This window comes from Ochotona princeps, chromosome 30 (assembly GCF_030435755.1).
Source record: "Ochotona princeps isolate mOchPri1 chromosome 30, mOchPri1.hap1, whole genome shotgun sequence".
NCBI classification, from domain to species: Eukaryota; Metazoa; Chordata; class Mammalia; order Lagomorpha; family Ochotonidae; genus Ochotona; species Ochotona princeps.
The window spans coordinates 20,240,916-20,267,230 of record NC_080861.1 but is presented as its reverse complement, the minus strand read 5'-3'; the positions used below and the strand labels follow the sequence as shown (position 1 = coordinate 20,267,230).

Below are 26,315 nucleotides of genomic sequence, written 5' to 3'. Positions count from 1 at the left end.
CCCTCTGAATCACGCCATCCCTTGAATCACGCCATCCCTCTGAATCACGCCATCCCTTGAATCACGCCATCCCTCTGAATCACGCCATCCCTGTGAATCACACCATCCCTGTGAATCACGCCATCCCTGTGAATCACGCCATCCCTGTGAATCACGCCATCCCTCTGAATCACGCCATCCCTCTGAATCACACCATCCCTGTGAATCACACATCCCTGTGAATCACGCCATCCCTCTGAATCACACCATCCCTCTGAATCACACCATCCCTGTGAATCACGCCATCCCTCTGAATCACACGATCCTTCTGAATCACACCATCCCTGTGAATCACACCATCCCTGTGAATCACACCATCCCTCTGAATCACACCATCCCTCTGAATCACACCATCCCTGTGAATCACGCCATCCCTCTGAATCATGCCATCCCTCTGAATCACGCCATCCCTTGAATCACGCCATCCCTCTGAATCACGCCATCCTCTGAATCACACCATCCCTGTGAATCACACCATCCCTCTGAATCACGCCTTCCCTCTGAATCACACCATCCCTGTGAATCACACCATCCCTGTGAGTCACACCATCCCTGTAAATCACACCATCCCTCTGAATCACGCCATCCTGGCTAATCATGAGAGTTCTGTAGCCAGTCTTCTTGGTGCCAGGCCCAGCTCTGCCACAGACCTTGAACCTGGGTCCAAGTTCACCAACATCCTTCTGCCTCAGTTTCTCATTCTGGGAACCAAGGACGATGACTAAGATACCAGAGTAACAATGACCTTGGGGGTTATTGGCTAGGAGGCGTCACTGGAGCATCAGAAATGCTCCTTGATCACCCTCAGTGGCACTTCTTTGGTTTTAGCATGAACATTGGTATGCTGCGGGTACTGCATCATATTTTATATCTTACCAGAGGTTTTGTTGTGGTTTTAAAGATTTTTACTTGAAAAGCAGAGTGACAGTGAGAGAGAAGGATGGGGAGAGCGAGATTCCCAATTTCTCACTCATTAAAGGCCCACGTCGGCCGAGATGTGGCCCGATGAATTCAAGAACCGGGAACCCCATGCTGGCCTCGCGCACAGCCAGCAGGGTTCTCAAGCACTTGAACCGTCATCGGGCACATTCACAGGAAGCTGGATGATAAGTGGAGTAGCTGGGACTTGAACTAGGCATCCTGTGATTCGGGATGTGCTAGGCTGGGCAGAGCAGAAGTGAAACCAACCCTCCCATCCAGGAATATTTGGAATGCTGAATCACCCTGACCTTGTCTCTGTACAACGTCTGCCATGATGAATATCACCAAACTACACGTCCCACACATGCACACACCAACCCGAGCAGCTCCTGCCTTCTCCCAGCCTGGGCGGCCATTCCCTTCACGCGGTCACCCCACCACGTGGCAGGGGTCCTGGGCCAACTCCCGCCAGGAAGCCATCTGTCAGACTCTTCTGCCCTGATTAGTAAATGCCCTTTGCCTGAACTAAAAGTCTCTCCCTTTCATAATCGCCTTCAAACCTAACAGGATGCCCCAAGTGACAGCTTCACTTGCTATGCCACACTGCACGCCCTTAACATTTTATTTTTTCCAGACTTATTTATTTGAAAGGCAGATAGGTAGATCTTCCATCTGCTGGTGCACTTTCCACATGCCCCAACAGCCCCAGGCAGAAGCCAGCAGATCCAGCTGAGTCTCCCACTCAGGTGACAGGGATTTGACGACACACTTGGGCTGTCACCTACTGCCTCCAAGCACATTAGCAGGGAGCCAGGCTGAAGATTCGTGCCAAGCCTTGAACCAGGTGGGTTCTAAGCAGCAGCCTAACCTGCTTGCGCCACAATACCTGCCCCTAAAAGCTTAAAAAATTTTAAGATTTAGTTTTTAATTTAGATTTATTTTTTTGTTGGAAAGCCATATATATATATATACAGAGAGGAGAGACAGAGAAGATCTTCCATCGGATGATTCACTCCCCAAGTGGCCATAATGGCAGTGCACCCTGGCAGGTGCAGAGTCCCAAGGCAATGGGCCATCCTCCACTGTTTTCCCAGGCCACAAGCAGGGAGCTGGATGGGGAAGTGGGATCGCTAGGACACAAACTGGGGTCACCAATACAAGAAACGGGACCCATATGGGAACCCAGCACATACAAGGTAAGAACTTTAGGCACTAGACTACTATGCCAACCCCCAATTTTTTGTTTTTATTTGAAAGACAGAGTCACAGAGAGAGAAGTGGAGGTAGAGAGGTCGGTCTTCCATCTGTTGGTTCACTCCTCAAATGGCCCCAACAGGGCCCAAGCACTTGGGCCATCTTCCACTGCTTTCCCAGGCCATAAGCAGAGAGCTGGATTAAAGTAGCGCAGCCGAAACTCTAGCTGATGCTCATATGGGATGCAGGAGTAACAGACACAAGCTTAGCCTACCATGCTATGGTGCAGGCCACCCCTGAAAGTGTTTTTTAGAAATGGAGAAAAGCAGGACCTGCCTGGGTAGCCTGGTGGCTGAAATCCTCGCCTTGCATGCACCAGGATCCCATATGGGTGTCAGTTTGTGTCTCAGCGTCTCTGCCTCCCATGCAGCTCCCTGCTTGTGGCCTGGGAAAGCAGCAGAGGACGGCCTAAAGCCTTGGGACCCTGCACCCACATGGGAGACCCAGAGGAAGCTCGTGACTCCTGCCTTTGGATCAGCTCAGTTCCAGCCGTGGTGGCCATCTGAGGCGTGAATCAGCAGACGGAAGATCTTTCTCTCTGTCTCTCCTCCTTTCTGTATATCTGACTTTTCAATAAAAATAAATAAATCTTTTTTAAAAAGAATGGGCCCAGCACAGTAGTCTAGTAGCTAAAGTCCTAACCTTGCATGCGCCGGAATCCCATATGGGTGCCAGTTTTAATCCTGGCAGCCTCACTTCCCGTCCCCTCCCTGCTTGTGGCCTGGGAAGGCAGTGGAGGACTAATCAAAGCCTTGGGACCCTGCACCAGCATGGGAGACCCAGAAGAGGCTCCTGGCTCCTGGCTTTGGATGGGCTCAGTATCCATTGTGGCCACCTGGGGAGTGAATCATCAGATGGAAGATCTTCCTCCCTGTCTCTCCTCTCTGTACATCTGACTTTCCAATAAAAATAAAATAAAATTTTAAGAAGGAGGAGGAGGAGGTGAGGAGGAAGAAGAAATAGAAACAGTAGCCACCTCCCAGCAACACTGCAAAGAAGAATTGCATTGTACCAGGTCATCATTGCACTTGACCTGGCTGGGGAGGTTCTTGGAGGACAAGTCTTTGGCAAGAAGGATGCTTCCATCTGAACGCCAAATAGCTCTTGTCCTGCAAGGGAGAGCGCAAAGGAACTCCAGCAGTAAGTGAGAGGATCTCTGGTGTGCCTGTGCGTGCTGGGCTCCCAGGAGGGGCATCTCACTTGGATGGGTGGTGGGGACCCTAAGCCGGGCTTTAGGGACAAGAAGGGTACATTCAGGTGGGACAAAGGGAGGAGCAGGTGTAAGCCCGGTGAAGCAAAGGGACCAGGCCTGATTTTGGTTCTCATCTTGTCCACTGGGTCTGCACTCACAGCATCTGCGTTGGGTAGGACTGGGGCTTGCATTCTGAGTGCACAGGTGGGGGGCGCTCAGCTCCGCGGGGTCCGAACAGGCCGCCATTGGAACCCAGCGCAGACTCACCTGAAAGCGGATGTCCCCGAGGGAAGTCAGGTCGAGTCGGGGCGGCACAGCACAAAGTATGAGCCGGGCAGCGGGAGAAATACGGGCACGGGTGCTATGCCCATCCGGAGCGGAGGCCCAGAGCCCGCCTCCCCACTCGTGCGTCCCGCAGGCGGCGCCCGAACGCCTGTGGCCTCGTGACCAGGGGCCAGAGTGCGGCCAGGCCGGGGCGGAGCGAGGGCGGGCCGGGGGCGGAGCGCGCGGCTCTGTGCGAGGAGCGCGGTGACGGTCGCGCCACTGGAGCCGGAGCGGGAGACGCGCCCGGGACCGAGTGGGGCCATGGCGCAGCAAGGCGCTCGTCGCTGCTGCCTGGGCTGGGATTTCAGCACGCAGCAGGTACTGGTGCGGGCCGCCGCGCGCGGGCCTGGGGGCGCAGCAGGCGCCAGGGCGCGGGGTTTGGGGGTGGCGCTGGGCGGAGTCGCGGGCGAACCTCCCTCTGGGCTCTAACCGGGGTGCCCGCGTTGCCGCCCGCCCGCGGGTTGCCACCTCGACCCCGCGGAGCCCACCGCTGCTCTAGAGTTTCCGGATAAGGCGTGACCCCTCTTGCCCTCTCCTTCAACCCCCGGCGGAGCTCCGTGGACACGTGGAGAGCAGAGGCAGGCTGCGCTCAGCAGTGCCTTGCGGGGTCGGGAACAGACCGACGGGACCAGGAGCGCGCCGTACATCAGTGACCCGGAGTCGGACCCTTGCCCGAAGTGTGTTTTTCCTCAGGGAGATGGGCACAGAGTGGACCTGGACTTCGTCCTCTCCATGACTGCCCTCGGTCCGCGGGCCTTGGCCAGAGGCCGACTGGGTTTCCCCTGCAAACCGGCGAGCCCCGACGCCGCCGCTTTCTCCATGCTGCGCTTGGGGGGAATAAATCCAGTCAAGGTCCGAGGCCTTCCTGGAACAGGACAAGGGAGCCGGGCCTGTGCCCATGCTGGCCGCGAGCATCTCCTGGGACTCCTGACGTCTCGCCTGCGGCCAGGACAGGGCTGTCCCCCCTGAGCGAGGGGATCTGCATGGCTGGGGCCCGCGTGTCTGTGTCTGCTCCACCGTCTGCTGCAGCAGCAGCCAACTGGATTGGCGGTTGCCTTCCAGCCCCTCTGCTCCCTCCTCTCCCCTCCCCAGGACTTTTTCAAGTTCCTGGCCAGGCACAGCCTGTAACTCATGACCTTGGCTGTTTGGGGAGTAGAGATTGCCTTAGCTCAGGGGTGTTTGCACTCACTGTAGGATGGGTGCGTGCCCAGGTAGTTCTCTGTGGCTGGGATCAGAGTCAGGGTCAGGGTCAGGTGGCGGTCAGACATAGCTCCAGGCAGAAGATCTCCCACCCATGGGTGGTGGTGCACAGACCCACCAGTGAACTTGCCTTCAAGGTGAAAGTCGTCGCTGTTGACGGGGAGCTGAACGTGTTCTATGAGGACAGCGTGCATTTTGACAAAGACCTTCCGGAATTTCGGTATGTGGTGGGCATGCGTGTTTGTGTAAGGGTGTTGGGGCCTTCTCCATTCAAACACCACACTGCTGTAACTTCACAGGCTGCAGGAACCACTGCTCTATACTGGCAAACATTTCTCCCCCGTTCCTTTCCAATCCCTTCCTGCCAGCCATCCATCCACTCACGTGGTTTCAGTTGAAACCTACTTGGTGTTAGGTACTGTGCTGGGCGCTCAGAGTGAAAGGTGAATCCAGAAAGACGTGGTCCTCCCAGGCTGCCCATTGAGCAAAGGACACCGATACTAGTCAAAGATACTCCCAAAAAGGATGTTGGTTAGAAACTCAGAAAAGGTCTTGGAAGGAAAGGAATTCATTTCTCCTGGTGCTTGTCATAAAGGAAGACCACCCAGTTTGGGGAGGGAGGGTCCCGAAGGAAGTGATGCTGAAATTGAGATCGGAGTGGGTGTTGTGAACCAGCTGATGGAAGGAAGGGGCACTTCAGCCAGTGGGAAGGGCATAGTGGGGTTCTGGGGAAGGACCTTATTTTAATCTTTTTTTTTTTTTTTTTGGTTAAGATTTATTTATTTTTGTTGGAAAGTCAGATATACAGAGAGGAGGAGGAGAGACAGAGAGGAAGATCTGTCCGATGGTTCACTCCCCAAGTGACCGCAATGGCTGGAGCTGAGCCAATCTGAAACCGGGAGCCAGGAGCCTCTTCCAGGTCTCCCACATGAATGCAGGATCCCAAGGCTTTGGGCTGTCTTCAACTGCTTTCTCAGGCCACAAGCAGGGAGTTGGATGGGAAGCAGAGCTGTCGGGATTAGAACCGGTGCCCATTTGGGATCCTGGTGTGTTCAAGGTGAGGACTTTAGCCGCTGGGCTATCATGCCGGGCCCCTTACTTTAATCTTTAAAAATGACTCCACTTAGGCCTCGCCCAAAGGCTCCGTGGCTAAATCCTCACCTTACACTTGCTGGCTTCCCATTTGGGCACCATTTTGTGTCATGGCTGCTCCATTTCCCATCCAGCACCCTGCTTGTATACTTAACTGCCTGGGAAAGCAATTAATTATGGCCCACAGCTTTGGGACCCTCCACCCATGCGGGAGACTTGTTATAGAGGAAGACCACCCAGTGGTCCTGGCTCCTGGCTTCATATTGACTCTGCTCTGGCTGTTGTAGCCACTTTCTCTCTCTCCCTTCTGTAAAATCTGACTTTCCTATAAAAATAAATATATCTTAAAGAAAAAAATGACTCATCTCTATCTGAAAGGGGGTGTGTCAAGGAAAACAGAGATTTTTCCAGGCTCTGGCTCACTTCCCAAATACCTTCCGGGATTTGGGGTGGGTCAGGTTAGTCTGGAGTCAAGCACTCCACCTAGATGTCCCACAAGAATGTTTAGGGATCATCTACTGTCTCCCAGGGTGTGCATCAGCAGGAGACCCAGGATACACAGTGCAACGGGCTCTCTGATATGGGATGCGGGCATTCCTGCCCTTCTCCCCTTCTTTTTCCGGTGCCACTTCCTCGTTGAAGCTCTCGCTGCCTGTGTGCCCCTTGGGCACCTGTCCCCCAAAACTGCCAGCTCTCATCCCGTCTAGCCAGCGCCTGTGAGTGGCAGTTATAACGTCTATTATCAGGGAGAACTGTCTTCCTGGATTTACTGTACATTTTTCTTAGGATGAGAGAAGTTGAGCATGTTATTTCTTATTTCTTCTTTCAGGTTGTATTTATTTATTTGAAAGGCAGAGTAACAGAGGGACAGACAGGAGAGAAATCTTCCATTTGCTGGTTTGTTGCCATCGCTCTTTGGGCTCGAGTAGGTCAGAGGCCAGGTACTGCATTGTAGGGCTAGCTTCCGTATTGGGTACAACACTGGCCCCAACGTTAGGAATGTCATTTTTTTTCTTGAGTTTCACAGTTTGTTCTGTTGTGGCCTGTAGGTTTTGGGCAGGAAAGAAGCCTTCCTCACTCCAAGGTTAGGGAAGCATTCACCATGGTGTGGTCTAGTTCTTACAAGAGCTCAGGGTTCTTGTGCTTGGAAATGTTTGGAATTTTTTTCCAGGTGCATAGTATCATGTTCGTGTCCAGACCTGAGTTTTTCCCCCAAATCTGGTTGTTTTGGTACAGAATTGTGACTTCACCTTGCTGACTTTGTCAGCATTGTATTTACTTGGGTATATAAGGATACTTCTCAGAGTTCATGGATAAGGGGTTAAAAGGTAATTATTTTCTTGCAAAAAAGTTGAAATCCCTATATAGTTTATTCATGTTTAAATGCAATTACCATGAATATTCTAAAGTTCTCTCATGGATTTCAAAAAAAATTTTTTTGGACAAAAATGAATTTGCCCTTATTTTATGATTTATGTACAAATGGGGAGGTAGAGAGAGGACTTCCGTTTGCTCCTTCTCGCCTCAAATTCCTATGATGACACTGGGGCCGAGCCAAGGCTGAAGCCGGAGCTGGGAACTGAGGCCAGCAATCCCACAGGAGTGTCAGGAAATGCGGATCCCTAAATTTGCCTTGCAACCCCATTTTCCGTGAACTTTTCAAGGTTCCCTTGTAATTCTGGGTGTGATTGGTGGGTCTGTTCGTGAACCAGTAACATGTTGTTGTAATCATTGCAACTTCCTTTTCTGTGTTAGTATCTGCAATTATTATTAGCTTCTTACTCTTACTCTCCAGTTTTCTTGGCCATTCTTTCTTGCTCTTTTTCCATGCGTGCTTTAGAATCAACCTTTCCATTTTCAGAAAACAAAAATTGTTAGCCTGTGCATTGGGATCATATTGCATTTACAAATTAGCTTAGGGACATTCAACAATGTTAGGAGACGGAATCTTCTTTTTTTTTTTTTTTTTAAAGATTTATTCATTTTATTACAGCCGGATATACAGAGAGGAGGAGAGACAGAGAGGAAGATTTTCCGTCCGATGATTCACTCCCCAAGTGAGCCGCAACGGGCCGATGTGCGCCGATCCGAAGCCGGGAACCAGGAACCTCTTCCAGGTCTCCCACGCGGGTGCAGGGTCCCAATCCATTGGGCCGTCCTCAACTGCCTTCCCAGGCCACAAGCAGGGAGCTGGATGGGAAGTGGAGCTGTCGGGATTAGAACCGGCGCCCATATGGGATCCCGGGGCTTTCAAGGTGAGGACTTTAGCTGCTAGGCCACGCTGCCAGGCCGGTTTTTTTTTTTAATTAACTTATTACTATTTTTAAATCTTACCACGGATGAATTTTTAAAAGATTTATTTATTTTTATTGCAAAATCAAATATACAGAGAGAAAGATCTTCCATCTGCTGATTCACTCCCCAAGCAGCCCATCCCACACTGGGATCCCGTATGGGTGCTAGTTTTAATCTTGGAGGCCCCGCTTCCCCTCCCTGCTTGTGGCCTGGGAAAGCAGGGGAGGACGGCCCAAAACCTTGGGACCCTGCACCCTCTTGGGAGACCCAGAGGAGGGTCTGGGCTCCTGGCTTCAGTTTGGCTCAGGTCCGGCTGTTGTGGCCGCTTGGGGAGTGAACCATCGGACGGAAGATCTTCCCTTCCTCTCTGTCTCTTTCCTCTCTGTATATCTGACTTTCTAAAAAGTAATAATAACAATAATAATAAATCTTGAAAAATGTTGTAAAAAAAAGAAATGATAATTCAAGATGAGAGTTTAGCCTAGTGGCTGATCCATCCCATGGCTCACGAAGCAGTGCCTGGGTTTGTCACCTGACTTTGACCTCTGACCCCATTAAGTCAGGCTTTGGCAAGTAGTGATATTGGTTGAAGTGGTCAGCTCCCTGCCACTTGAGAGGCCTCAACTGAGTCCTGTACTCCTTCCTCTGACCCTAGCCTAGCTTTGGCCGCTGCCTTCCTGGAGAGTGAACCAGCCGATGGGAGCAGTATGTGAGTTTGTGTGTGTGTGAGTGTGTGTGTGTGTGTGTGTGTGTGTGCACTTCCCCAATAGGTAGGACGGTGCACACTGAACTTAGGCAACCTCAGGTGTGCTCTGCTTCCTGTAGCTGAATCTGCACTTTCCTATCTGCCTCTATGAACAGAGACCTGTGGCCTGTGCTCACGAGCGTGTGTGTGACCCAGATCTGTGCTTTGTGGCGGTTCCTTGATACATTATCATCTTCATTTACACCACAGTCCATCTGTTCACTTGTTTAGGGACTTCTGGTGGGCTGCCGTCTGTTATTACGAATAGGTGAGAGTTAAGCCGGGGACTCTGACACCACATGTGCGTGTTCAACTTCAGATCCAGCCCCCTGTCAGTGCACCTGGTAAAGCAGTAGAAGATGGCATAGTGGCTTGGGCTGCTGCACCCACCTGGGAATCCCAGAAGCAGGAATTCCGGAAGAAGCTCCTGGCTCCTGGCTTTGGATCGGCTCAGCTGTGGCCCTTGCGACCATTTTGGGGAGTGAACCAATGGATGTAAGATCTTTCTGTTTCTCCTCTCTGTAAACTGATCCGCCTTTTCAATATAGAAAAAAAAAAATTAGAAGGTGAGAATCAGCCTGCAGGCTTTGTGGCCTGTGAACCCCGGGCTGCTTCCTCTTTGCCATACAGCGGCCTTTTGAGAGAGAGAACTTCAAAGATCGGCTGGTTCACTCCATCAACGGCCAGCAATGGCCAGCCAGCCCTGGGCCAGGACAAAGCCAGGAACCTGGAACTCCACCCAGGCTTCCCAGAGAGGCTCAAAGGGCTTTCATGCTGCTTTTCCAATTGTAAGTAGCAGGGAGTTGGATTGAAAGTGGAGCAGCCAGGACCCAGTCTAGTGCCCACATAGGATGCTGGCATCACAGGTAGAAGGTAACCAACTATCCTACAATGCTGGCTCCTGCTCGACCCCCCACTGCTTGCTTCATGGCCTAGGTACCATCGACACTGCCTGCCTGTGTTCCCTGGGAAGTGGTACCTAGAGCCAGGCTCAGGCCCTTTCTTCCTTTGTCCGTGTTTGTGCCTCCGCCCTCAACAGGGAGGCAGTGGCCCCTGCTGCCCCAAGGCTCTGTCCCACGTGGTCCTTCCTTCTCTCGCCTTGCAGGACGCAGGGCGGTGTTCACGTGCACGGGGATGGGCTGACGGTCACCTCTCCGGTCCTGATGTGGGTGCAGGTGAGCGCAGCGGATTCCTCCCCTCTTCTGCCTAAGTGGACGGCAGCTCCTGAGGACAGCTGCTGAACTCGGGCCCTCTCGAGGAAGTAGAGTCTGTCTGGGACCAGCTCAGCGGAAACTGGCAACATTACCTCCAGGCTGGGAAGACCAGCAGCAACTGGACATCCCACCAGTCCCACCTGTGAAATCCCACAGAGCGGGGTGGGCACATGACGTGGCACGAAAGAGACCGTGTTGCAGTCCCGTGGCCCGTATTGGAGTGCTCGGGTTTTGAGTCCCAGCCCTGCTCCTGGTTCTGGCTTCCTGCTAATGCCAACTGTGGGAGGCAGTAGGCGATCGCTCAAGTACTTGGGTATTTGCCACCTTGGTGGGAGCCCTACTTAGAGTTCTGGTCCCCTGATTTCTCCTTGGTCTAGCTCTGACTGTTAATGGCCATTTGGGAAGTGAGCCAACGAATGGAAGATCTCTGTCTATGCTTTTTGGATAATATTAATATTACTACTACTACTAATTATAATCTCTTTCCCAGCCTTCCTCTGTAGTTGGGCCCTGTGGGCTTCTCTGAGTTGAAAATACAGGCCCTGGGGTCTTAGAGCTCAACCCTAGACATCCTCTCCTTTGTAAATCTGATCTGCCACTTCCTGGGGCAGGTGTCTGCACAGTGGAGTCTCAGAGCTGGGCAGGCAGGTGAGAGTGCAGGCCCTTGCACTGTGGTTAAAGCAACTTCAAAAACATTTATTTTTTAAAAAGATTTATTTATTATTTTATTGGAACGGCAGATATACAGAGAGGAGGAGAGACAGAGAGGAAGATCTTACGTCTGCTGATTTGCTCCCCAAGTGGCTGCAATGGCCAGAACTGCATTGATCCGAAGCCAGGAGTCAGGAGCTTCTTCTGGATCTCCCACACGGGTACAGAGTCCCAAGGTTTTGGGCCATTCTCAACTGCTTTCCTAGGCCACAAGCAGGGAGCTGGATGAGAATTAGAGCAGCCAGGATTAGAACCGGCACCCATGTTGGATCCTGGCGCGTACAAGGCGAGAACTTTAACCGCTAGACTACCATGCCGGGCCCAAAGATTTATTTTTTTTTTTTTTAATTTTTATTTGAAAGGCAGAGTTACACAGAGAGAAGAGACAGAGAGATCTTTCATCTGCTGGTTCATTCCCCAGATGGCTGCAGCTGCTGCAGCTGAACTAGTCTGAAGCCAGGAGCCTGAAGTCTCCTCTGGGTCTCCCACATGGGGGCAGGGCCTCAAGGACATGTACCACCCTCCACTGCTTCCCTAGGTCATAAACGAGGAGCTGGAACAGCTGGGACTCAAACTGGTACCCACGTGGGATGCAAGTGCCATAGTCAGCGGCTTAACCTACCTCATGGTGGTGCCAACCCCTGATTTCTGATTCTGAGAAGCCCCGTGCACTGGACCTGTTGCCAGTATTGCCAGTCCGTGCTGCCACTGTGTGCCCCTGTGTCCCCAGAACTTAAGGAACAGGGATCAGAATAACCATACACCCAGCCCTTGTGCCGAGTCTAAGCGTGGTGAGGTCGGGCACGAGCTGGGTAGCAGCAGTTGAGAGGTGGTCGCAAACTCTGCCAGGGTCCGCAACCCAACCCGCCACCCATGGCATCTTGCTAAAAAAGATGATTCTCCTAAATGCACGGTGGTGGCGTGGAGGCTTGGGACAGATGGCCGTCATTCCTGCCAACCTCCTTTCCCCATGGCAACCCTCTGCCCTGCCGTTCTTCCTCTGTTGCAGCAGCTTCGCATCATTAACATGGTGGTTTTACGATGCAGAGGAGAGCCAACGAATGCAAGCTGCCTGGCTTTGTCTTCCCAAGTCACACGCTGCAGAATCAGAGTTTGAGGACTGCTGGTTCAAATGCCGTGCGTTTGATACCTCAGGCATGCTCACTGGTGCTAGTCCCAAGCCACCAGGTGGGATCTGCACCTGCTGGGACAGAGGATGCCTCTCCACCCCCCCTGCTGCCATCCTTCACCGCACTTCCAAGGCCGGGATGAGGCCTTCCCTGACTAAGTGGTTCTGTGCAATTTCTTCCCTCAGGCTTTGGACATCCTCCTGGAGAAGATGAAGGCTTCGGGATTTGAGTTCTCTCAGGTGGTAGCCCTGTCCGGGGCAGGCCAGGTTCGTTGGCAGCAGCCCCCTTCTCCGCCCCTGAAGGCAGCTGGCTGGGTGGGTATGGGCACCCGGATGGGTGTGGGCGTGAGAAGACGCTTGCTCTGCGGGCCTGGGGCAGCGTGTGGCTCACCTGCTTGCAACAGGTGTGCCAAGCATCAGATCACACAGGTCGCTTGTTGAGGGCAACTGAATCCCAGTGCCCCAAAAGGGAAGAATTTGACATGGACTGATTGTGGACCATGTGCCAGCACTAGATTTGCTTTTGCGTTTTCACTTCCAGAGTCAAAGCAAAGTAAGCCATGACATGAGGAGCAGTGGTAGTTGAGGGTAGGAACTGAGTGAGCACTCACTGTACACAGTCACAGTGCTGAAGTCTCCGTGGGCGATTCTGAACTCACTGCTTCTACTCGATCCTCATCTTGGCGCCGCAGGTGGTGGTGAGCAGTGCTTAGCGCCCCCAGCTCTGACGCTCCTGGTCGGCGATCTGGCCCAAGCCCTCAGCCTGCTGGCACCTGCTGGGCCTCACCTCTCTTAAGGGAAAGCTTCAGCTGATGTTCTTTTTGCCCTTCACATTTGTAGGAGCATGACTTTTACGGCTGTGGCCTTTCCCCACCCTGATTGCAGGACCACCCTCCTAGAACACTGGCCTTCGTGGTCCCGCAGGTAGTAGAGGCTGCTACCTGCAGACCCACCCAGGCATTGCTGGTTCAGCCTGCCCTCTGCCCCCACTGGCTGTGTTCTCTGTATTCCCCTGGTCCTTCACTGCCACTGCACAGGGACTGTGGAGTCCATTTGTATTCTTTGCCCTGGATAGCCATACCCCTTTCACCCATGCCCTGCCTGGTATGATCTGGGTGCTTGATCTGTGGTTACTGAATAAACAGATGAATGTTTATCCAGGAGGAGGGAAGAGTGAATTTCAGTGATAGCATGAGCGGTGTATTTCCCTAAGATTTTTTCCAAAAATGTTGTCATACAAACTGGTAATTCCCGAATGGAATGGGGCTGACAGGAACAAGGTCACGTCCATTCTGTAGACACGGAGGCTGAGTTTCACCAAGGCAGTGAGTTCTGGCTGAGCGATGGCAGGGGCAGGCTTGGAGGCTGGGCTTGGTTGTCCGATCTGTCTATGTGTGGCCATATGATCAGGTGCTTGGATCTCTCCCTCCTCCCCCGGCAGCAACATGGAAGCGTGTACTGGAAGACTGGGGCCAGCCAGACCCTGAGTCGCCTGTCACCCAACCTCTCACTGCACCAGCAGCTGCAGGTAAAACTGGGATCCTGGAGGGTAAGTCTGAGAAAGAGGTGCAAAAGGGGGAGAAGGGTCCTGGGCTCTGGGGGTGGTTCCCCAGTCTGCTGAGAGTATAGACAGGTTGCACTTACCGCTATCCTTTGAGTATGAACCACCCTGTCTCCCTAAGACGGGTTCTGGTGTGGGGCTGCTCTTGCCAAATAGGACCCTGGATCCTAGCATCCGTGCCGCCCCTCAGGGGTTTCTCAATGTGAGGGCGGGACCCCTGGTTTCTACTTTCCTCCTAGGCTCTGAATGCCCCAGCACACCCCACACCTTGCATGGCCATGGCCATGACCCTTCCCAGCATGCACCGTTTCTCATGCCTCCTGCCATGAGCCTGGCATGAAGGCCTACCCGGGACACAGGGAGCTGCACAACCCTAGCCAGGACCCATGCTTCTCGCCACAGGCGTGCTTCTCGGTCAGCGACTGCCCCGTGTGGATGGATTCCAGCACCACAGCCCAGTGCCAGAGGCTGGAGGCCGCCGTGGGTGGGCCCCAGGCTCTCAGCTGTCTCACAGGGTCCCGCGCCTATGAGGTGGGCAGCACCTGTGGCTGGAAGGGTTTGGGGGCTGGTGACACACCCCACAGGGATCCCGGGGAGAGGGGTGGCTGTGATTGGCCAGACTGATCTGAGGGGCCTATCTAGGAGTCTTGGGGGGAGCAGCATATGGCGCTGAGCTGTCACAGCACCAGCTGGACTGAGGTATGAGGGTGTGTGGTACTGCCCAGTGGCTGGCCCTGCTGGGTCTGTCCCCAGCTTGTGGGAATAAAGCCATTGCTTTCCATCCAAAGAGCTGATACCAGGAGCCTCACAGGGAGTCCCAGGCCAAAGTGCCATGGTCATGGGGATGGAGCAGAGTTAGCATTCCCAGGTCAAGGTTGTCCTGAGCCCAGGAGTAAGCTGGACTCACGTGCTGGGATCACGGTTTCTGAGGATTTGTTGTCCTTTTCCAGCGGTTCACTGGAAACCAGATCGCCAAGGTTTACCAGCAGGACCCTGAGGCCTACAGGCAGACCGAGGTTGGTTCGGCACCCGCGTCCGGTCAAAAGTCCCAAATGAATTTCTGTTGAGTACTTAGCTCTTGTGTGGACCTGTCTTGCATACATGGGCCAAAAACTGTGGCCAGAGAGCGCTAGGAAGAGGAGGCTTGTAGGGAGGCAAAGTCAGGAGCTTACTGCAGGGGGTAGGGTGGGTCCTGCAGTGGGAGGCAGTGGATTGTCAAGTGTCCTGGGTCGAGATCACAGAAGGAAACCCAGGTGTCCCTTGGGCTCTGTGCCATGCTACCTGTTAACACAGCTGACTGGCACATAGTCAGTGCTTTCTTTGGGACTCTGTAGGCCTGGACATTCACATCTGCAGTGGCGGTCCAGCTGTCGTAGGACCCTAGCTTTTCTCCCTGCTGCACACTTGCTGAAAGCTTACACCTGGCGCTGCTCCAAGGTGCAGTTCCGCTCCCATCAGCTCCAGTAAAATCAGGAAAAAACAGCCAGGGAAAGCCGTTGCTGCCTGTTCAAGTCCTGGCTGCTCCACTGCTCACCCAGCTCCCTGCCAATGTGTGTGGGAAAGCAGTGGAAGATATTCCAAGCCCTGGGACCCCTGCACCCACATGGGAAAGCTCTGATAAGCTTCTGCCTGATCCAGCCCTGGGCTGGATTTGGGGAGTGAACCAGCAGGTGGAAGATCTCTGACTTCCGCTTCTTATGTAACTGCCTTGCAAATAAATCTTAAAGACCTTTAAAATAAGATCAGATACAGACTTTTCTTTTTTAACTAATTTTTTAAAAAGATTTATTTATTTTTATTGGAAAGTCATATATACAGAGAAGAGGAGAGACGGAGAGGAACATCTTTTGTCCACTGCTTCACTCCCCAAGTGGCTACAATGGCTGGAACTGAATCAATCTGAAGCCAGGAGCCAGGAGCTTCTTTCAGGTCTCCCAAGCTGGTGCAGGGTCCCAAGGCTTCGGGCTGTCCTGGAATCAGGGTTGCAGGCATTAGAACTGGTGCTCCTATGGGCTATTGCGCAGGGCCCCGACTTTTAATTTTTTTATCTTTAGTTTTCATTTACTTACTTGAGAGGCAGAGTCTTCTGTTTGTTTGTTCACTACTCGAATGCTTACAAGCGCTCAGGGCTGGGCCAAGTGAGAGTCCAGGATCCTGGAACTCCATCTGGGGCCTTAGTACTTACACATTCACCTGCTGCCTCCCAGGGTGTGCGTTAGCGGAAAGCTGGGTGGGAGTGACACCGAGACTGCAGTGCAGGGACTCTGATGTGGGATGTGGGCACCCAGAACAGCAACTGCTGTGCCACCTGCCTGCCTCTGCGAAGTGGGTACTGATGTGCGTCTTATTGCTTCATGACTGCAACGTTAGGCATTAGTGTAAGCTTTGGGTAGGGATGGGGAGGCCTTTCCCGAATTCTGTGTGTGGAATGAAGGAGGGCTGGGAGGGTCATCCTTCTCGCAGCTGGCCCCTGGGACCCATGGCACCCAGGAGGAGTACGGACCCTCAGGCTGACATGCCAACCCAGCTGACTGGGTTCTGCCCCGAGGGTCTCCTTCACTCACCCTGAACTCTCAAAATTATCTTGATTGCTCTTATTATTATTATTTGAAAGTTAGATTAGAGAGAGAGAGAGATCTTGGTTGATTCCCTGATTGCAACAACCAGGGTTTGGCTGCTTTGAAGCCAGGAGCTTCTTCCCTGTCTCCCACATGGGTTACAGGGGTCTAAGCTCTTGGATCATCTGCTGCTGCTTTCCCAAGCTGCCTAGCAGGGAGCTAGATCAGAAAGTGGAGTAGCCAGGACTCAAACCGGCGCCTATACAAGGTGGCAGCTTTGCCTCCCGGCCTCTGTTTTGGTTCTTTCTGAGTCCCGTGGCTGGAGATGAAGACCACAGAACCAGAGAAAGGAAGCCAACAACCCTGTGTCCCCAGCCTGAGGAGTCGATGGAAAGCCAACTTCCCTGGGTGTGGTTTTTTCTTCATGAACCTTTTGTTTTCTGTCTTGGCAATTTTATGTTCAGGCAGAAAGTGCTGTGAGCCTGTGTGCTCCATGCGTACTGCTCCAGCTGCGTTTAGCTGGCATGCTCAGTCTCTTGTTTGCACACACACACACATGCGCACGCGCTTACGGCCTCACATGTACAGAAGTGTAAAGTAGCTTGGGGATGCGGCAGGAAGCCATCCTTCACTGTGCTTCTGTTTCACAGAGGATCTCCCTGGTCAGCAGTTTTGCCGCTTCCCTCTTCCTGGGCTCTTACTCTCCTATCGACTACAGCGATGGTAAGCTGCGGGGCGCCAGACCAATGGGCATGCAGGTGGCATGTGTTCCACCTTGAGCAGGTGCCAGTAACAGGCCTCATTGACAGCACAGAGCAGAATGTGTTAGGAACCATCTACTGGGTTACAAGTGACTCCTCACATGTTTTTTTCCCCACGTGGTGCCCGAGAGTCGGGACTGTGGGTGCAGCTTGTTGGAGGGTGCTGCTGGCCCTGGGACCTGGCATGAGATGTTGGTTGAGCTGAGGGCTGGAGGCCCCTGGAGGCTCCTCTGGGGGACACTCTGAGGTCCAGGAACTTGACTCTGGGTCCCTCTGCAGGGCTGGCAGTGAAATTGCGGCGGGTAGCATGGCAAGAGACATTCAGGGTGCCTCACCCTGCTGGCCACACAGTGTTCGGGGAAGAGGGGGCATCCCCGGGTGTATACACCGCCTTAGAGCCTGGCTCCCACGAGGAGCTGGTAACTGGAGATGCCACGCACGCTGGGTGAGCCCAGGAGGAATCTGAGTTTGTGGTATCAAAACTCATCATAAAAGTCTGATGGAAATGAGGCCAGTTAAAGGGTACACACGGGCAGGTGGCTGGAGGAAGGCTTGTGCGAGTCTGAATGTGCCAGGATACAGACAGAGCAGCAGCAGAGGGCGGAGCAGGGACCAGACCCTGGCTGGGGCTTCCGACAGGGGCTGAGCCTGCGCTGGGCCTTGCGCAAGTTCACAGAGGGCTGTGCGTGGGTGCTGCAGCTCCAGGAAGAGAGAGATTAAAGAAGACCAAGGGCTAAAAGTCCTCGCAGGGGAAGACAGGACTCCTGCAGCACGTGCTGTGGACCTGGGTGGGTTTGGGAGCAGTGTTTGTGGGTGGTGGTGGTGCTTGCTGACTACAGGTGTCCTTCTGGCCCCTGGTTCCTGGCCCCACAGTGACTCCAGGCAGGAGTAGGGAACTGCCTGCTGCCTGCGGCCTGCTCATAGCTGCAGTTTCTCAAAAGGCTGTCTCTCAGGATGTTTTGCTTCCATCTGTGCTTCCTCGTGCAGGCTCTGGAATGAACCTGTTGCAGATCCAGGACAAAGCTTGGTCCCAGACTTGCCTCAGCGCCTGTGCGCCTCACCTGGAGGAGAAGCTGGGGCCGGCCGTGCCGTCCTGCTGCATTGTGGTAGGTCAGCTGCAGGGACTGCTCATGTGGATGCTGGCAGCCAGCCACCTGAGAGGCGTCCCATGCGTGCACACACAGGCACTGACGCACACATCAGGGGTCCAGTTTAGTAACACTGCAATATCCAGATCAGTGCTGCTGCGTGCTGGGGGAGGGATCTCAGGAGACAGGGCTCGTGTGGGCTGACCTTCAAGGCCTTGTTACCCAGGTTGGAACCTGAAGCACGTGATTCCAAGGAGAAATAGGAAACACAGCAAGCCTGGTAGAGCGCAGGCCTGGGTACTGCCCTGACTCAGACTGAATCCTGGCTCCTCCTCCTGGCTTGATCTGCGCCTCATTTCCTCATCTGAAACAATGGCAGTCAGACCATTAGTCTTTGCTTAAAATGATTTATTTGGGGCCTGGCGCAATAGCCTAGTGGCTGAATGCTCACTTTCCATCCGCTGGCATTTCATAGGGGTGCTGGTTCATATCCTGGCTATTCTGATACCCTACAGCACCAGTCCATGGCTGTGTTTTGAGGGTGATGATTATGAGAAGGTAATGAATAAGAGAAGAAATTTTTGTCGTTGCAGGTAGGAGTAGGTACAAGTCCACGTGAGTACAGTTCAAACATGTCCACAAGACTCAAGTTCCTCCCGGGGCCCACTCTGTAGTATTTTATTTTATTTGTGAAGATTTCTCTTTTTGCTTTTATCATTGTTATCATTATTGTTGTTGTTGGTGTTGGAAAGGCAGATTTACAGAAAGGAGATACAAAGAGAAAAATCTTCCATTCACGGTTCACTCCCCAAGTGGCCACAATGGCTGGAGCTGAGCTAATCCGAAGCCAGGAACCAGGAGCATCTTCTAGATCTCCCATGCAGGTGCAGGGTCCCAAGGTTTTGGGCCATCCTTGACTGCTTTCCCAGGCCACAGGCAGGGAACTGGAAGAGAAGTACAACAGATGGGACACAGACTGTTGCCCATATGGGAACCCGGAACTTGCAACATGTTGATTTAGCTAGTGAACCATTGTGCCGGGCCCAACACCGTAGTATCATAGCGAGGCAACGAGTGACCTTTAGGTACCTTTGGCCCATCTGTGCAGGTGTTGCTCCTACGATAGGGTCCTAGGGTGGCTGGGGTTTGCGTCATCCTGGGATGGGAGCTGAAACCTGAATGACAGTTTTGGAACACAGCGCATGCTTTTAGGGTCTGAGAATAGAAATGGGGACATGATAAAAGATGTTTTGCTTTGTATGTTTTAGTTTTATTGCATTTATTCGAAAGAGTTACAGACAGGAGAAACAGAGGTCTCTCATCCACTGGTTCACTCTCCAATGAACCGCAAGGTGTGGGGGACAGAGCAGGGCTGATCCAAAGCCAGGAGCTTCTTCCGGGTCAGCCACATGGATGTAGGGGTCTTGGACCATTCTTCACTGCCTTTCAAGGCCATCAACAGGGAGCTGGATAGCAATTGTAGAAGCCAGGACACGAACCAGTGCTCACAAGAGACACTGAAACTGGGGGCAGAGACTTAGGCTGCTACGCCACGACACCAGAAACTTTTGGAGGGTGGGCATTTGACTTAGCAGTTACGCCATGAGGTTGGGACACTCACACCCTGTGCCAGAGTGCCTGGGTTGTGCTCTGGCTCTGCTCCTGAATCCAGTTTTCTGCTGATGCTGCCATGGGAGGCAGCCATGAAGGCTTGGGTACCTGCCGACGCGTGGGAGGCCTGGACTGGGGTCCTGGCGCCCAGCATTGGCCTGGCCCAGGCTCTGTGTCTCGCTGCCTCTCACATGAATATAGTTTCTTTACGAAAAGACTTGGACTGCTCAGGATATTGGTTGATGAATGTCTCCATGGTCTCCCAGGGCCCACGTTAACAGGAAGCTGGATCGAGACCCAGAGCTGGGGATCCAGCCCAGGTGCTCTGACATGGGCATCCTAAAATGCCTACCCCTCGACTGATTTGTTTTCTCAAATTCTCATTTTGTTTTGTTATTAAGCAGTTATTTCTTTTGTTTGGCATTTTAACATTTTAGGAAGGCAGACAAAACCAGACATCTCCCTTCTATGGTTCATTCTCTGAATGCCCACAACAGCCAGGACCGGGGCTGGAGCCTGGCATTCCATGCAGGTCTCCCTGTGGATGGTAGGAACCCAGCTACTTAAGCCATCAAAGTCTGAAATGGAGAGTGGATGGGAGCTTTCACTGGTGTGGTGTGGTGGATTAAGCTGCTACCGTCAGTACTGTTATCTTGTATGGGTACCAGTTTGAATCCTGCTGCTGTACTTCTTTTTTTTCTTTTTTAAGATTTATTTTTTATTGGCAAGACAGATTTAGAGAGAGGAGAGAGAAAAATCTTCCGTCTACTGATTCAATTCCCAAGTGGCTGCAATGGTCGGAGCTGAGCCAATCCGAAGCCAGGAACAGGAGCTTCTTCTGGATCTCCCACACGGGTGCAGGGTCCCAAGGCCTTGGGCCATCCTCTAGTGCTTTCCCAGGCCACAGGCAGGGGCTGTAAGGGAAGTAGAACAGCTGGGATCTCGAACTGGCCCCCATACAGGATTCCGGCAGATACAAGGCGAGGATTCAGCCCCTAGGCTGTTGCACTTGGCCCCTTAGCTGCTCCACTTCTGATCCTATTCTCTGCTATTGTGCCTGGCACAGCAGTGAAGGGTGGTCCAAGTGCTCAGGCCCCCTGCCTCCACGTGGGAAACTCAGAAGAACCTCCTGGTTCCTGGCTTCACTCTGGCCCGGCCTGACACTTGCAGCCATTTGGAGAGCGAACTAGCGAATGGAAGGTTGTCTCTCTTTCTCTCCTCTCTATAATTCTGCCTTTCAAATAAGTAAATCTTTAAAGACTATAATACCTATGAAATGGAGAGTGGAGGCAGTATGGGAAGCAATTGTCCTAGTTTGCAACTTAACTGCCACTGTCCCTTCCAAACTTTTGGACCTCAGATCTGATCAGGGAACCAAAAGTAAAAAAAAAAAAAAAAAATTTTTTTTCTATACCCATTCTGTAAAGAACGTGGGTTTCTGCAGAGAGCATTCCTGCCCTCTGACCCCACACCTGGCATCTCCTGATTGAGGGGTAGGTGGTTCCAGGCCCAGGCTGGCTTTCTGGTTCATTTCCTTGAGTGTTGTTCGGTCATGTGTGTGATTCATCTCCATCAGGTGCTGGGTGCGTGGGCCCGGGTGATAAGACCTTTATCTGCTCCTATGGGTTGCCTGTGGGTGTCCAGTTCCTGGTGTAGCTTTTTTTTGTTGTTTTTTATTGCTGTGGCCAGGTTCAGATTGGAGGTTGGTTGGTTCTAGTTTCCTTGAATCTGAAATTGAAGTGATTCGTGGTGGGCATTGTGGCTCTGCAGGTTAAGCCACCTCGTGAGACATTCACAACCCTTGTCAGAATGCGAGTTCCCATTGCTGGCTGCTTTGCTTCTAACCCAAATCTTTGTTCATGCACCTGCAAAAGTGCCTGGGTCTCTGTTGCCCACGTGGGAGACTCGGATGGAGTTCCTGGTTCCTGCAGAGATGCCCAGAAAGTCATGGTGGCCTGGGTGCTAAGATTGTAGCAGCCATGCTGAGCCCACAGCCTTGGCTTAGCAGCTCACTCGCTCCTTCCTTCTCTGCAGGGAGCCGTGTCACGCTACTACACACAGCGCTACGGCTTTCCTCCTGATTGCAAAGTGGTTGCCTTCACTGGGGACAACCCAGGTGAGTTCTGGGAAGAACTTCCTCCCCATGGCCCAACTGGGGCCTTCCCGTGCTGTCTCATGCTCCGCTTCCGTGGAAACTCACCCATTGTATCTGCACTACCCTTCCCTGGCTCTGTCCTCGGGGGCCTCCCCCAGGCCAGTGTGGGAGCTGACCACCAGGTTAAAGGGGGTTGCACTGCCTCAAGCCCCCATCTTGGTGCCTGTAGCCTGTCCTGGGGTCTTTCTGTCCGTCCGGGTTGTGAATACTCAGTGTGTGGCAGGATTGCGGGGGGCCCCCGTGAGGTCCTACTGTGTGCTGCCCAGGAACCTCACTGGCAGGGTTTGAAGGGCATCTTCTCTCCTTCTCCCACTTGTTCTTTTTCTTTTTGCCAACAGTCAAGATTGAGCTCCCGCCCCACATGGCAGGCCTGTTTTCCAGCTCTAGGGCAGACCAGGATTTGTATTGAGGGCCTTGTGACGGAGGCCAGAGGCAAAAATGGAACTTGACCTTGACCCTGTCCTTTTCATGCCCCCAGCCTGCCTTCATTCTCTCTGCTCTTCCTCACCCGCAGTGGTGAGGGTTTGGGGTCTTGCATCCTGACTCCCGTGAGCTTGTCTTGGGGTCCCCTGGTCCCTCCGCTCACCCACACTGTCCCTGCCTGCATCCTGGTGTGTGGACTGGGGAGGGGCATGGGACCGTGGTTTGGCCTGTGGCAATTGAGTGGCCTTCAGCTGAATGGAAACTCCCCTCCTGTTGGCAGCATCGCTGGCAGGCATGAAGCTGGAGGAAGGTGACATTGCGGTAAGATGACTCGTTGCTTGTAACTTTCTGTCCAGCTCTAGGGAACCAGGGTGCTGGACTCTCAGCAGTAGCTGGGCTTCTGTCAGGGGTGGGAGTGGGCCCTGCTGGCCCCCAGAAGGCAGCTGACGAGGACATGGTCATAGTTGCTCTAACAGTTGCCAGTCCTGTAACGATGACAGCAGAGGGTCAGAAGTAGAGACCCATCAAGAAGATGTCACTTCGCTTCCCATAGCCCTTGCCCAAAGCACTGTGTTAGGGGGAGTCGTGGGAGGCTCCAAGGGTTAAGGAAATGGCCTTGCAGCCCTCAACAGGTAGGGTGGGCGTGCAGGACCAGTTGCTGGCATCAAGAAGCTTGTGTAGGTAAGACATGCAGCACTTCATCTGCCCCATGTTCCCAGGTCAGCTTGGGTACCAGTGACACCCTGTTCCTCTGGTTGCCCAAGCCCAGCCCTGCTCTGGAAGGCCACATCTTCTGTAACCCAGTGGACCCCCAGCAGTACATGGCGCTCTTGTGGTAAGCTTGGCTATGGGTTGACACTGATCCCTGGTTGGAGGGGGAGTACAACCTGGTGGGGCCAGTGCCGGCACCATCATGAGTACCCTAAGTCATTCCAGCAGGCGGGCTCATGGGAGGTGGTTGAGACCCCTGGGGTACATTGCCTCTGGCTGACAGTGGACCTGGGCGGGGGCGGGGAACCCATGGCTTGGAGACCCCTAAGGTGGTTGCAATCATAATCTCACCAACCAACACCCTGAACGGCCCCGGAGCTCAGGGAGGCTTTCTAAGCCCCCAAGGTGGCCAGACCAGCATCAGTGTGCAGAGCGTGCTGCGTGCCGAGAGCACAGACCATCTCTGCCTCCTTTGTAGACAGAGCCCTGAGCAAGTGCATTTCTGAGGCTGCGCAACAAGGCCTGTCACCCCCTAGGAAGAGCCTGGGGTTCAGGGTCCTCACAGTACCTGCTGGCCCCAGCCCCACCCTTCTCAGCGCTGTGTGCGCCTCTGCAGCTTTAAGAACGGCTCCCTGATGAGAGAGAAGATCCGTGAAGAGTCTGCCTCCCGTTCCTGGAGCGAGTTCTCCAGGGCGCTGCAGTCCACAGAGATGGGCAACGGTGGACAGCTAGGTAAGGCTGCTCGGTGATGCCTGGGCCCAGAGAACGGGGTGGCCTGGGGCCAGAGGGTGGAGGGAGGAAGGCCGCAGGAAAGTGGGAGCCCCTGTGTGTGTCTCATCTCCTCTGTGGGCCCAAAGACTGGTGTGAGACCCCAGATTCTACTGAGGGTGAGGGACCCCTGTAGCATCTATCAGACCCAAGCAGATCAGGGCCCAATTTTTGCCTCTTGAACCCAGACTCAAGTCCAAGCTGCCAGCACTGGAGGGGTAGCCACCACCCTGGGGTGTCCCTGCACACAGTTCTCTACCCCAACAGTGGTGCCAGCCTGCTGGTAGCCTTCTCAGCTAAGCAACTTTGTACCCCGTTGCCGATTCAGGCTTGGTGTCTTAGTAGTGGTGGATGTAGGGGCAGCTGCTTCTGGCCCGTTCTGCTAGGCGAGAGAAGGAGGAGCTGCCTGGCAGAGGCAGCAGCCCAGGCCTTCCTGGCTGCCCTGTGTCCTGTTGGGGAGAAGGAGATGAGCCCCGCTGGGTGCGGAGGCAAGTCTGGGTATGCAGGAGTTGGGGTACTTGTGGCCAGTCTTCTGTAGTGGACCACTGAGAGTGTAAATCTTGCTGGTTTCCTTTCAGGTTTTTATTTTGATGTCATGGAGATCACCCCTGACATTATGGGACGTTACAGGTTCAACGCAGAAGACCATGAGGTGCGTGTGTGCATGTGTTCGTGTGTGTGTGTGTGTGGGGGGGGGATATTCTTGTTCCATTGGTTCCTTCCTTGAGTGTGGTAACAGGGAGTTGGATCAGAAGAGGAGCAACTGGGACTTGAACCAGCAGTACCAGTTTTGTTTGTTTTTAATGATTTATTTGTTTACTTGAAAGATGGCTTCAGAGAGAGATCTTGGATCTGTTGGTTCACTCCCTTGAATACAATGGCTCGGCCGGGCCAGGCTGACGTCAGGAGCCTGGAACTCCATCCGGGTCTTCCGGATGATGGCAGGAACACAGATACTTGAGCTGTCCTCTCCTGCCTTCCCAGGTGCATTAGTAGGGAGCTGAATCTGAAGAGCAGCGGTGCAGGTGGAAACTTAGCCCACTGTGCCACCCAACTGCCACTGTGCCACTTGTCTTCTCATGCAGGTCAGTCCCAGGTTTGTCAAGGAGATGGTTGTGCTCTCTATTGATTGATTCATTCGCTTGCCAAGGGGATCCGCAGGATGGGTACTGGGCATCAGAGGGGCAAAGGGAACAGGACCCCGTGGGGCCTGTAGTCTAGGCAGGAATTGGGCAGTGAGCAGGTGGGCTAGCACAGACTGTCAGAAAGCCCCCGAGGCAGCCTACTGTTATCAAGAAACAAGGTTCATTCTGGCTCCCATGTCTGGGGGCTCCCCATTCAGAGTTGCTGCTCCTCTGGTTTGGCCTTCTTGTTGGCAGGGTCCTGAGGTGGCCCAGGACCTTCCCCAAGCCCCGTAAAAGGCAGGGAGCACGCTTCTGTTTATTATCTCCTTGTGAAGTTGTGAGCACTGGATACCAGGGGCCCCACCTTGGAACACCTGGGTTCAGTTTCCCAGTCTCAGTCGCTTAAGCCTGCAACACTACACTCTGGGGCACACATCCAAACTGCAGGGTGTACTGCATATGACCTCAGCACCTGACGGCACTGGGAAGGGACAGACGTGTTCCAGGCAAGGACTCCGAGGGTCTGGGGGCCCAGCATGGGGCGTGATTGAGAGGCTCCTGGCATGGGAACTGTGCAACAGATGGGGAGCCAGACTAGGCCAGTGAGGTGGCGGAGTAGAAGCATTGGGCAGGGGTAAGGCTGGCTTCATCCTTGGCCTCAGGTGCTGGAAATGCAAGCTTAGGCTGGCCCCACTGGAGTTGGCAGGAAGGACCCACCTTGGTATAAGCTCATGGTTCTTACTACTGAGTGTCAGTGACACGTGCTAGGTTCTGTTGTCCAATATGATCGTTACAACAGCCCTAAACCCATGGGCCATCGTCACCTCTGTCAAGAAAGAGGCTGGCTGGGGCCCAGCAGGCTAAGCTGCCACACCTCTCCATCCCATGTGGGTATTAGTTCAACGTTTGTCTGTTCCACTTCCAACCCAGCTCCCTGCATGTGGCCAGAGAAAGCAGTGGAAGTGGCCCAAGTGCTTGAGAGCTTGCACCCATGTAGGAGACCCGGAAGAAGCTCCTGGATCCTGGCTTCTGCCTGACCCCTCCTTGACTATTGGGTCCATCTAGGGAGTGAACCAATAGATGGAAGATCTCTTTCACCTGTCTCTGTTGCTGTGTCTTTCAAATAAATCTTCAATTAGATAGATAGATAGATAGGTAGATAGATAGATAAAAATGAAAAGAACTTGAACACTCAGCCGCCAGAGGCTGTAGTCAGGGCACCCCTGTTTCCCCAGAATGGTGAGCTTGTGTGTGTGACAGTCACATCCATGCCTGCCCTCTTTTGGACACAGGTCTCGGCCTTCCCCGGGAGTGTGGAAATTCGAGCTCTAATCGAAGGACAGTTCATGGCCAAGAGGATCCACGCCGAAGGCCTGGGCTACCGAGTCTGTAAGTGAGCGTCCCGGAGGAGGGGGCAGGGGTGTACAGGCAGCATCTAC

At 53.4% G+C, this 26,315-nt stretch overlaps 1 protein-coding gene across 1 annotated transcript in view; it reads left to right on the top strand.

The window, feature by feature from the left end:
- The first annotated feature begins 3,941 nt into the window (after positions 1 to 3,941).
- The window catches only part of XYLB (xylulokinase), a 34,855-nt gene continuing 12,481 nt past the window's right edge, over positions 3,942 to 26,315 (top strand). The window contains exons 1-15 of the mRNA XM_058657210.1: positions 3,942 to 4,048; positions 5,068 to 5,150; positions 10,168 to 10,237; positions 12,303 to 12,383; positions 13,558 to 13,644; positions 14,080 to 14,208; positions 14,628 to 14,693; positions 16,886 to 16,958; positions 17,984 to 18,102; positions 21,730 to 21,811; positions 22,554 to 22,594; positions 22,993 to 23,108; positions 23,601 to 23,716; positions 24,331 to 24,404; positions 26,169 to 26,265. Coding sequence (XP_058513193.1) covers positions 3,992 to 4,048; positions 5,068 to 5,150; positions 10,168 to 10,237; positions 12,303 to 12,383; positions 13,558 to 13,644; positions 14,080 to 14,208; positions 14,628 to 14,693; positions 16,886 to 16,958; positions 17,984 to 18,102; positions 21,730 to 21,811; positions 22,554 to 22,594; positions 22,993 to 23,108; positions 23,601 to 23,716; positions 24,331 to 24,404; positions 26,169 to 26,265 — 1,291 coding nt within the window. The 5' untranslated portion in view covers positions 3,942 to 3,991. The remainder of the gene's footprint in view (positions 4,049 to 5,067; positions 5,151 to 10,167; positions 10,238 to 12,302; positions 12,384 to 13,557; positions 13,645 to 14,079; positions 14,209 to 14,627; positions 14,694 to 16,885; positions 16,959 to 17,983; positions 18,103 to 21,729; positions 21,812 to 22,553; positions 22,595 to 22,992; positions 23,109 to 23,600; positions 23,717 to 24,330; positions 24,405 to 26,168; positions 26,266 to 26,315) is intronic.